The 12504-nt window shown below is 42.0% G+C and overlaps 2 protein-coding genes across 6 annotated transcripts in view; one reads left to right on the forward strand and one right to left on the reverse strand.

Annotated features, from left to right (window-relative positions):
* Positions 1-2267, forward strand: part of MAPRE2 (microtubule associated protein RP/EB family member 2) — a 97309-nt gene extending 95042 nt beyond the window's left edge. For all 5 annotated transcript variants that reach the window (XM_077185367.1, XM_054629155.2, XM_054629145.2 and 2 more), the window contains one exon: positions 120-2267. In XM_077185367.1, the coding sequence (XP_077041482.1) occupies positions 120-191 (72 nt within the window). In that variant the 3' untranslated portion in view covers positions 192-2267. The remainder of the gene's footprint in view (positions 1-119) is intronic.
* LOC129123447 (ethanolaminephosphotransferase 1-like) overlaps positions 2185-12504 on the reverse strand; it is a 57934-nt gene continuing 47614 nt past the window's right edge. Inside the window, exons 8-10 of the mRNA XM_054637800.2 lie at positions 11474-11654; positions 7735-7917; positions 2185-6625 (exon numbers count right to left, since the gene is read on the reverse strand). Of these exons, the coding sequence (XP_054493775.1) occupies positions 6560-6625; positions 7735-7917; positions 11474-11654 (430 nt within the window). The 3' untranslated portion in view covers positions 2185-6559. The remainder of the gene's footprint in view (positions 6626-7734; positions 7918-11473; positions 11655-12504) is intronic.

Genomic DNA, 12504 nt, shown 5'->3' on the forward strand with positions numbered 1-12504 from the left:
TCATTTTGTACTTCCTTGCATGAAAATTAAGTTTTATGCTACAGTGAGCACCACGGGGCAAGATTACATGAGGAATGCTTTCTGCTGAAGAGTGTTTTGGGATCTTTTTCTCCCTACAGGAGAGCCACACAGATGAGCATGAAGGTGAAGAGCAAGTCCATGAACAGCCCCAGCAGCAGGATGAGTACTGACTCATGCAGCATCTCTGACAATTTTCGTTTTGTGTGAGAACTTTCTTCTGGAGAATGGAACATGTGCGGCCTCAAACTTGAAATCAGTTCACTCCCAGTCTGCCATTAACATTTATGTACCATAGTGAGTGCCAGCCAACCACTGCATTCTGTACCAATACTTTGCCAAGATGCATTTGCAGGCGTCTTCTTTCAGTGTATCTTCCCAAGAGGTTGTAGGGCTACATCACCTACTGTACATCACTGCAACGTCACCACTTGGCTGCTTGAGATTTGTTCTGCTCTTTAAAAATATATATATTTATTTTTTTTTCTTTTTCGTCTTAAGTATGATACACTTGTAACTTGTTCTAACATATTTATATTGGCATTTTGTGTGGCAAGGAGTTCTGTACCACTAGCTGTGTCTCTCACTTTGTGGTGCTTTTGCATTTTCTAGTACATCTGCCTTGGGGCATCGATTTGGCCAAACAGTTGAAATAAAGGGATACAGTGGATATCATACTCAAGTCATAACGATGAGGTTGTGTTGTGGAGGAAAACGCTTGTGTTGCTCACATTTATTCCTTTCCTGCCTTCACAAATGGAAGGCAGAGCATCTGTTTCACTGGGAGATTTAAACCCCTGTGTTAGGAAGCTTGTTAGAAAGCTGCATGGTATGTTTTTTGGCTGATTTCTGGAGGAAGAGACATCCACTTAAGCTTTTTGAAAACCCTCCCAGTTTCCTAGCTAGTCAATAGACATTTCCCAGCTTTTCTTCCTTTCTGAGGAATCCAGTCTCAGTCTCCAGCCGCAGCTCTACCTCCGCAGAGCTCAGTGCTGAGGGAGGAGAGAAATCTCCTTGACACAAGTGTAGCTGCAGGACACAGTCTGTACCATCATCCTTGGCTTCCTGCTTCTCAGAAAAGGAGAAAGTAGGCCACACATTTCTTTCCACTTTCCTTCCCCCTTCCACTTCCCCAGCCATACAAGTCTAGAAGACAGAAATTTGGTCACTAGTGCAAAGTATGGGGGGAAGAAGCAACAGCACTGGCCCCGAACCATACCCCAAACTCCCCTGTAAGTGGATGGTGGACACTTCACAAGTTTAAGGCTGCTTCTAAAGCATGGAGAAGCAGTGAGGAGTCCTCCTGGAGATAGGGCACACATTAGAAGGAGACCATCTGACTGAGGGCACAGAGCTGGTTCTGCTCTTGGCTGACCTTTCTCCTTTAAGGCCAGTGTGGTGCAGAACCATGTGTGCACTGGAGATGTCTGCAGTGGGAGCATTCCCTTCCAGTGTGGTCCCATGGCCCTGTTCTAAATGATGGTATTTTATAAGGAGAGGTATCTTGAAGTATAAAAAGCATTCCTTGTTCTTCTCCTAGCACTGGACATTGTAGTCTCTCTGGTTATTTAATGCCTGGTATTCTTGGTCTCTCACTTCATTTTCTGAGTTCTGGTTTGCTGTGCTGATTTAGCAGGTACGTGGAAGTCCCATCCCAATTGGCATTCACTGAAAAACTCCACAGCCTATTGGACAGCTAAATCATTTTAGGTGTTTGTAGGCTTCTAAAGCATTAGGTCCCCAGCTATACTTCCACAGAAAGGTTTCCAACACATCAGCCCCCAGGCACACACACATGCACATGCAGTTTTCCATTCCTAATCAATCTTCTGCAGCTAAGTGGCTCTTAGTTAAATGTGAGAACCCTGCTGTTGTGTTGCACCACCAACAATATATAAAATGCTGTTGAGCACCAGAACAGGTATTTCCAGTTCTTTGATCCTCCCCCTGCACAGCAGAATAGTTTCTGGACCCTGCAGGCTGAAGTTTTCCCAGCTCTGCACCCAGTATTGACCTCACATCCTACCCAGTGATGAAATCAAACTACTGCAACCTGCAGGCCAGCGCTTTCCTCTCCCTTCTCAATTGGTTACAAAGAAGGTCTGGTTTATAAAATCGTGTTTTTTCCAAAATAATTATTTCCAAGAATCACCACAAATGGGGGAATTGTCATTTTTGTTGTATTTGTGTTTATTAGAACATATGTACTTATTACAATTGTCATTGTAATAAACAGTAGTTCTTCATAATACTGTTGAAGAGCAGTTACTAATTTTTTTTCCAGACTCCAGAATGTCCTTTAACCTTTATGGGATCTCTGAATGGGGCAAGGAGTTTGGGATCAGGCTATAAACCTAATTTCATCAGCATGTGTCTGCTACTGGAGTTCATCTTTCTGCCAATACTCAAGCAGGTGCATGGAGAGCACTTCAAGGGAAAACAGTTTTCTGAAGGTGCAAATGGTTGGGGTTGCTGAGCTCCCCAGACAGTTCATAGCCAGGCTGTTGTGCCTCTCTTCTTTTCTCTCTTTTGAAGCACATATGAAAAAAATATTAAAAAAAGCTGAACTTCGTTTCCTGAAAATTCCTTGCATCCTGTTTCTGATCTGAGGACCATAGCCCTCTCACTGCTTGTATCAAGGGGGGAGTGACTGATGTAGGGAGCCAGGGCAGTGAAATTCTTTGGGGGCACCAGAAATGTGGCTGTGCTGAGGGGAGAGCAGTGTTCTGAAAGGGGAAAGAGTTGTCCTTCCCCCCCACCCCCTGTGAGTAACCCATTCTTCTGTTATGGTTTTAATATGCATTTGTAATTACCTTTACTAAATAGCACACCATAAAGCTTTGGTTATATATTAAATGTAAACTGAAAGGAATGTAAACATATGTATTGTTAATTATAAATAGATAAGTAATGGCATAATAGATACAAAAAAGTCTTATTCAGATGTATCAGTCATTTTACATTATCCACAAACTGTCGCATGATAGAGTAGATTTTTGTCTGAATATGTGAATAACTTGACTTGCGTTTATCTTTTTACATATTTAATAAAAAAATATATGTTAAAATCTGTCTAGCTCTAGAGACTATTCGGAACATTCTAAAAGAATAATTTTCTGGATTAAATGCATATTTTTGATTCATCAGGGGCTGCATATGGGAGCAGGAAGAAAAAGGCAGCTGCTTTAAAAACCCAGAAGTCCACTTACGCTGCGTGTGTGGATAGCATCTGTTTCCCCAAGAGCTCAGCAACTGTATTCTCTTTTATAAATCAAAACAGAAAATCCATGTATGTATGTATGTGCATGTAAACAGCACATTTTTCTTTATGGTAAATGCTTTCAGATTTTGGAGTGCTAACTCCCTTGGGTATCAGTCCAAAGCAAAACTGGCAGCAGCCAGGAGGCAAAGAGAGCACTACAGAAAGGTACCCAAGCTCCCAGTGGGCTTCCTTGCAGTGGCCAGGTATTTAGGAATGAATCTTCAATGCAGTACCTAAAAGCCACCTAGATTTTAGATTAAAGTATGAGGTTTTGTTGGGAGAGAAGGGGGAAAATTCACTGTAGTTCTCACAGCTCTGGTCTTTTGTAGCTGCAGTAGCTGCTGCTCTGGGGCAGGAGTTCTGAGCCTTGGATCAGGACCCTTTTCCTCTGTGTTGAAGTGACCCCGTTGTGAGCCACCAGCCTGCGCCCCGCTGCTCCAGGTATCCCTGGGCCTCTGACAAAGGAGGGGAGGACGAAGCAGAGACCAGAGGAGCCCATTTCCAACCCAGGTGTTCAAACCTGCAAGAGCAACGCTTGTTTAGCTGCTTTTCATAAGACCAGGAGGAAGGCATGTCCTTGGGTTAGTGCAAATGCTCTAAAGCATAAAAAAATGATATATTTTCCAATTCAGATAGTTGAAAACTTTCTGCCATAACGTGACCAAAAAATGTATTGTCAGACTGATAGGTCATCTACATACATGACTTTGCAAAATAAATCTGTGACCATACAGCCCTATGAGCAAAAGCATTTTTCTTCCTATTCATTGAACCAGTTGTCATCTACAACAGCTAATAATTCAATAGACACACTGTGCAATACATGATCTCTTTTTATACTTGTCTTTATACAGATTGTAGTGACAAATTGCTTTAAAGAGGAAAAAAAAAGTTATTTGCCATGTTTTCATGTAGAAGGTGGGAAAGCTGGCTGGAGATTAATGCCCTTTAAAAGTGATACTCAGTTTCTCTTTAGTAAGGTACAAGTGCAGGTTGTGGTAGTTCAAGTTTTATAATTTCATTTAATAAATATTTCTAAATACTCCATTCCATTGCATCAGATTGCACTGCTTCTGTGACCCTTATTTCCAGCTGTTTCCTAAATAAGTGTGCAAGACATGGAAAAAGGAAGCCTGTCCACAGAGTTTCTCCTTATGACCACATTCAATTTGGAGCTATTTTTGTTTGTTTCCCAATCGTTTTCTCACCAGAGTTTCCTCAATGCTTGTGATGGAAAGGTGAAACACAAAGTGCCCTTAAAAAGCAGGTGAGACTTTTGTGGCAGTGTATCAGGTATGGATGTAGTATTTAACTTCATCAAATGTTGAGACTGCTGGGTGCATGCAGCAACACCAAACTCGTCACTGCCCCCCAAATACAGTCAGAACTACCTTTTTTGGCAAACCTCATCAAATAAAGAGACTTCAGACTTACTCCAGGGAAGTCCTTGGGCAGTTGGGAACACCTCTGTGGACACCCCATGTTCTCTGGGCATCACACAGGGTAAGGGCATGGCTGCCACACCGGAGGGAGGAAGCCTGGGAGATGCCTCCTGTGTGGAACCACAGCAGTGGCAAAGGGCATCCTCCCTTCCCTGCCTGGCTCTTGGCAGAACCTCTGACTCTGCATTACAGCATGACCTGTCCCCTCTGCCTGACTCACACCTGGAGCTGCTTGAACTGTGACTCACCTGATGTTTGTTTGGGGGGTGGGACTCTCAGTGTGCTTGTTTGGTAGATGGAACATGGATTCTTTCAAACCTGAAGGGACTTTCCAATATTTCTGCTTTGTGAACAGGGGAAGCTGATGTGCAGGCTTGTCCCCTGGCGCCTGTGCTAAGGGCTGCCTGGGGAAATCAGCCCTGCTGGTGTTGTCATAGGGCAACTGCTGTAACAGGCAGTACCAGCTTAAGCTGAAGCTGCTCATACAACTTGCCAGTGGCTCAGCTGAAAATATCAATAGGAGCTACTGATGTAAGGGTAAGTTAACTGGGGGGCAAAAATGATCAGGCTAGTGATAAACCCACAGAAACAGTCTAAGAACTGAAAACAATGAAGACTCAGCTCAGCAGCTCAAAAACTGCACTTCCACCTGGCTTCTGGCAAGTGAGATGGTTAAATAGTAAATAAATGTGCCAGGCTGTCAATCACATCCCTCTGTGCTTACCTTGGGGAAGTGGACAGATTGTTTAATTAGTGCTTCAAGGCCACAAAAGCCCTCTGGCTAGGGCAGCTTATGAAAAGACATGAAACTCAAATTCTTACTCCCTCTCCAAGGCACACAGAAAACCCACGTGTATTATAGATAAAGGGAGCAGTTTACATCTGCATGCAAACATGTTATGTTTTAAAAAAAAATAATTCTTGTTTCTTTTTCCTATGGCATTTTCCAAAACCACAAGAATTTGCTTCAAGCACACAGGCAAACAATGACTTGTTTAGCATTTTGCACTGGTAGATGATGTTGGACTGAAACCAGCTTTGAAGAGAAATATGCAAATCTTCGAAGGTTCGCTGGCCAAATTTATTTTCAGCTGTTTACCTTTGTAGGCTATATTGTTTGTTGCTACTGAAATATAAACAATGTGCTTGTTACTGCCTAGAAAATAAATAGAAGGGCCAGCTGCTGCTGTGTTAAGCCTACATTTCTGACAGGTCAGCTGAGACTCAATGCTGAGAATGGGGAAAAAACTGTACGTTTCAAAAGCACTTTACTGTACCCGTAGCTTTCTGAGCTCATTCTCTTGTCTTCACACATTCAAATGAGGTGAGGAAAAGACTAAATGTGCATAAGCCTTTCAGGAGGTTGTGTGGAAGAAATGAGCTGTGAGAAAATTAAATACGGCAAATGAAGCAGGCACAGATGTGTGAGTGGGAAGGATGCACAGGGAGGGTTTGCATTGCTGGGGTCCCACTGGTGACTAGGCTGGGTTAAACCAGTGCAGGTTATAAGCCACCAAGGATCTTGTGTAGCCCAGCATGCATTGATCCAGGACTTTGGACACAGTGGTAAGGCAGAGGAAGACAAAATAGAAGCGAGTAACATAGCTTGGTAAAAAGAATAAATATCAACAGAACAACTTGGTAAAGTTCTCTGCTGGACAGGCATCTTCCTCTGAGATGAGGCATCTGGCTGCATAGCTCATTGTTGCAGTGGTTCAGATATCTGTACTATTCTATTCTTTGGTTATTTTAATCAGATACATTCCAACTATTTATCACATCAGAAGAGCTGCAAATCTCCATGTCAAGTGTTCCAGTCTGATCGTAGTGCAGGTGTTCACTCTTGGACACGTTTCTTCAGGGAGAAGATGTAAATGTTCAAGTGCTCGCTCAGCTGCCGACCCTAAAGAGAAATCACAGAGATTAGTAACCTGCTTTGTATCTGCTTCACAATTCACTGCCTCTCCTCTCCCAGTAAGAGTGGGGGGACCCAACCTCAGTCCTCACATAGCTGGGGATCTCTGAGTACACGGGGACCTGTAAGTATTCAAACAAGAGAGCTGTTTTCCTTACATTCCTCTTGCAACACACTGCTGGGAAGTTAAATGGCTACAGACTGGATTCACAGATGACATAAGCTGTGATGGAGCTGGACCCCTCTGTCAACTGTGAATTTTGACCAGGTATTTCCATTCTGACCCCCACCAACAGGCCCATGTCAATGCTCAGGTAGACTCTACTATGCCACCAATGTCTGCTGACAAATGGCTGCTTTCAAAGAAAAATCCTTATATCCCATTGCTGTGGCTTAAATAAAAGAACACTGACCAGCTCCCTCTGAAACAAAACCTTTACCATGCAAGATGTTTTATCTAAAAGCTCAAGCCTTTAAAACAGTTGCTAAAGGATCATTTCACAATTTAGAAAAGTGGGCCTCAACAAAGTAAAAATTTAAGCAGTAGTTCAGATGACAGTGACAAGACGGAGATGTAGCAGACATAAAAATGTGTTGGTAAGATTGAATGAACTGGAAAACTATTCATGTCACCAGCTTGAGAGATGCTAGCATAGGGCCAAGAAAAAAATTGGGACAGCTATTTTGCCTGCAGATTCAAAGCAAAGTTGACCTTATTTTATTATTTCTATTTATGTCACTTTGCATTTTACCTTCCTATTTTTTCAGTCAAGTGACCTTAGGAAGAAGAAAGGCAAAAAAAAGAGAGGTGGATGCATTCATGCCTCATGGGTCGACGGCTACGTAAAACCAGTCTATAAATATTCTAATTCTGATGGGCCTAAAGCCGAAACCAGTTGGCTACATTGGAATAATTCAAGTCACTGAAGTTGCTGCCCATGCAAAAAGGCATTGCCTCCTGCAACAAAATGGTTTGGTTTTTTTTTAACTTTAGACTAAATAACACAACGCGAAGGACTAAAAAAAACCCCAATGTAAACATTCAGACTCCCAGACAATGCCCCAACCAGAAACTGTTTCCAGACCCCTCTGCTCACCACGCAGACGCCGTAGTGCACGTGGGCAGCCGTGACCAGGGTGGTGAACATGGCGAGAACCGCTTCCTCCATGGGGCCCAGCAGCCCCAAGATGGCCGCGTACACCACCAGCGCCAGCGGGAACAGGAACCAGTGGAACAGCTCTGGGCGCGTGCTGCTCATCTGGCAGATGATCACCTTGCACTGCCGGAGCAAAAGGGGCCAGGTGAGAAGTGCTGGGCCAGCCCCGAAGGAAAAGTATTTCCATTTTCTCCATGGGTTGCTTTGGGTAAGAGGGAAACAAGGCTGCAGTTCAACATGTGGTTTCTGGTGAGAAGGCTGCTGTAGGCACACACCTTTGTGCCTCACTGAGTCCTGAAGGACATTATTACAGTTTAAAATACACCTGTGGAAACCACAATATTTCTATCTCTGCTCTGAAGTGCCCTGACCCACATGGGAGCACTGACTTTGACCCTCATTCATGGAGAAAGTTTCCTAGACTTCAAGATAGACTAGAATCCACAAAAGTGTGAAATAGATTATAGAGAGTAGTGTAGGTGTATCACTTGGTGAGAAATGTAGATTTTGGGATTTTTAGTCTGTTGTGGATGGAAGCAAGATGGAGGGCACAGGGTGTCGTCCTGGGTTGCTTCTTCATGCTTCTTCTTCCTTCTTCTTCTTGGGTTTGGGTGGCATTTTGTAATTGGGCAGAAAAGTCTGCATTGGGGGCTCTTTGGGATCAGTTATTACGTCAAAAGGAAAAATAATCTAGGTGTCAGTTCTTAATTGGATAGTTTAGTCTTAAAAGAGCTTGTAACAAGAGATTGTGAGCCATTTTGTGCCTTCTAATGCAAAGCTGCCAAACACACAGTAGTGAGACTGTTTTACTGATAAGAAATAATAAACACCTGAGTCCCAGCATGAACTACCATCTCAAGTGCCTTCAATCCAGACCCAGAGAAACCAACAACTGGTACCCCAACATACACCCTTCCCTAGAGACAGTGTTCTGATACACTTGATAAGCGGAAGCACATCTTCACTAAAGGGGAATTTGTTTGGCACCTTATGTTTTCACAGGGGCTCATAAAGTTGTGATCTCAAATCAAATGTGCCACCACCTAATTAATCACTGGGAGAGTGTGCTGGTATTTTAATCATGAAGCCTGACAGAAATATCTTCTGGTTCATTGTTTAGAAGGGAGGGAGGACAATATACGACATTTTCACATCCTCTTTCTCTTTTCTAGCACTCCTTTATGTACTAAAACACCAATTTCTTGGCTCGGTCATGGCAGTGGGCTCCCTGGAGATGCAGCTGGGGGCCCAGAGAAAGGGATCCTCCTCAGAATGGTGGAAAAAATGAATATGTGGTGCATGGTTTAACTAAAGACAATTAGCTTAATTCTACTGAGTTCTGGAAACATAATGAGACTAATTCACTTGAAATTCAGTATTTTAAAAGCAATTAAGCACACCAAAGTGTTTTGTCTGGCTTAGGCTCCTTAAGAAATATGTCTCATATATATCATGCCCATTACAAAAAAGTAAAGGAATTCAGGCACATCTGAAATATTTTATTGATTTAAGTTTCACTTGAAATTGAAATGTGGTTAAAAATAGTTTTTATGTACCCTGAAAACAGCAGAAGAATGAAAAACTCATTCCCTGTGCAGTGCCTGAAATCTTATGACAGCAGCAGTAGGAGTCTGACCATAGGAAAGAAATACTGGCTTTACTGCCTGTGCTGTGGAAACTGAAGAATGCAAAAATAAACCATGAAAAAATAATTAACTTTGAATAGTGGAAGAAGTAAGCTTTTGTACCTAATGTTAATATTTTCACTTATATTCTCAGTATTGATTGTGAATTTTTTTAAATAACACTGATTTTATGAGTCCTTTGGGAATCATTCCAGAGGGTAACATAAATTGCTAAAGCAATCTATAAGCTATAATTTTTCTGCCTACATAACTGAAGCTGACCATAGGTTGCATTTCACATTGTTTTAAACCATTGTTAAACTTACACAATTGGGTGACCAAATACATGGTCAAAGGCATGAGAAGTTCCAGATACTGGAACTGGGATGGCAGGGAGAGAGCCATGCTCTGCAGTGTGTGGTCTGCAGAACAGGTAATGGAAACCCAATGTGTCAGGCTATCATGGAGAAGAAAAGTATTGCCATGACAAGCCTTCCTCTGATGCTGGAGGGAACATGTCTAAGGAACCAGAAGAGGTGAAAGGAAATGCAGGCTTGATTTTCAACTCTAGAATGTTACAAATTCCAACTAACACCCGTACATTTTTAATGCTTGCTTTTAAAATGTTAAAATGTTCAGCTAACATGCATACATTTTTAATTCACATGAGCCTCCAACACTGCAATATATGCTTTGGGAAAATAAAAAACAAAGCCTGAAGAATACACATTGCACTCAGTCACTGATAAACTGCAGCCTGTAAAGAAACCTCTGGTTTGCCTTACTATTTTACTTCTGCAAGCATCTTGCCACAATCACTCTTGGTTGGTTAAGATGTACGTGCAGAATGTGCCATCTGCCAAACTCTGAAAGCATTTTCCCTACTGGCATGAAGCAATTGTATTTCTCATTTTGGAATCCCCACTATTCTCTTAAGAAAAAGGGGTAGATTAGGTAATGAATAATGCATACAATAAAACACATCTGAAAATCAAGTCATTTTGTGAGCTTAAGTCCTTAAGATGGAACTTTTGTGACCCTCAGAAATGTACATTTATAGGACATATCTAACAAACATCACAATTATAACTTTTTTTCCCATTCCTGAATTCATATTTCTAAAGGGGCTATACTTTCTCTTTTAAAACCTCACATTTTTGAAGATGTGTCTCATAGTGAAACACACTTCTAGCCTTCCACTTTTTAAACTGGATCTAGCATTGCTCAATGGCAAGATTTTAGATGGAGTTGGAGTCTATTTTCCTAAGATGACACTACTCACTATCCTCTAGGGTATTTTTGCTTAAATGCAAGAACACCTTTCTGCTTGCCTGCTCTCCTGGCTTCCCCCAGAGAAGAAAGCCCTGGGTTACCTGCAGGGCTCAGCACCCACCACTGCCTGGCTGCCCCTGCTACAACTGCACAGAGGTTTGTGTTGTCCCTTGGGAATGAAAGGGGGGAAACTGGTCACCATGACGTGGTACAGGAGAAACTAATCCGTGAGCAGAGAGCCATCACAGGCCCCTACAGCTCTCCACATCTTTCCCTACAACATGCTGTCACTGCTACAGCCTTTCTCTGAATGGTGAAGGGAAAATGTAGGACCAGCTGAACTGCAGGATACAGGAATGCATGGACCATTGTAATGGACACAAGAGCAGGGGAAAGCTACAAGCCCTCCACTCTGGCTAGGAAATCTGTGCCAGTACTGACCTCTCTTTTACTTTGATAAATCCCCCGTTCTGCCTGTATGCTGGGGAGTATCTGTTATATTTCTGGAAGTAAGGCATTCCTAGGGTTTTCATAAACCCTCAGAAAACAAACCAGAACCCTCACAGAAGTGTTCCACTGTGGCAGAGGAGGTATCTCAGTACTGTAAGTGTCCCCACTCCAGACACGTGTTGTGGTGTATTTTTATGAGACATAGTGTAACACTGAGGTAGAAGAGCTGTGGGGCACTGCTACTTTTAGCTACATTTTCTGCTCCCTTCTGCTTATTCACAGAAAAATAGAAAGCTATCTCTAAACAATACCACCACCTCAAATATACTTACAATAACATTTGAGAAAGTAACCCCAACCATCCATAAAAACAGTCTGGGTTGCTTTGCTAATATGTTGCTTGGAGATAAAACCACCCAGACTGTAAGAAGAATGAACAGCAACAGAGGTGACACAAGAGGTAGCAGTCCTTCATACAGAGAATCATTCTTCAGTGTTTTCTTTAAATGTGCTCTGGAAATAAATACAATAATTTTGTAGAGAAAGTCATTTTATCCATTCTATTTCTACACAGTAACCTCCAACTCTAGACCAAACTCAGCCCAAGAATTCCTCTTGCAACCAGTGCAAATGTGCTAGATACCAGACATTTTACAAGAAATTGTAGTATATTTATTTCTGGGGTTAAAATATACTGATTTATTCACATAGCTCTTGATCAACTTTGCTTGCTCACCGTTGTCTGGCAAAGGACCAGTAAACTCACACAAAGTGAGCTGCAGTACTCTCAAGCATGCAGATGTGTGTGAATTCAAAATCTATGGTTTTAGAGGATGAAACTTCTAACATGAAACATAAACTTGTTTAAGTTTCAATACACCCCACGTTTTCAGCAGCAGCAGAGTGAAGCACATGGCTGGCAGGTATTGCATTGTTTAAGTCTAGAGGTCATGCTGCTTGAGGATCCTGTACTTTAGGATTTAGGTACTTTAGCCCAAATACAGCCTAAAAGGGAGGCTTTTTGGCTAATTAGAACACAGAAAAAATTAATGATACATTGTATTTTCTTGGGCATTTTAAGCTGTTTTTTAAAATAGTAAATAATTGCATTTTCTGTCAGCTAGGGAAATGGAAACTCTAAGTTCACTACCACTAAACCATTCCTTCATACAGCTAGTTCAGAAGAGCAATTCTGTGTTTGAAATGTACTGGGAAATGTCCTGTTTAAAATCTTTAAACATATATATTTATAGAAACAGCTAGACAAAAATCCAAGAAATATCTTTCTCATGACAAAAAGGAATCACCTACTCCTAAAATAACAACTGAGACCAGGCATCAGGATGAAAAAAGAGAGGGGATG

Source organism: Agelaius phoeniceus, chromosome 1 (assembly GCF_051311805.1).
Source record: "Agelaius phoeniceus isolate bAgePho1 chromosome 1, bAgePho1.hap1, whole genome shotgun sequence".
In the NCBI taxonomy this organism is placed as follows: domain Eukaryota; kingdom Metazoa; phylum Chordata; class Aves; order Passeriformes; family Icteridae; genus Agelaius; species Agelaius phoeniceus.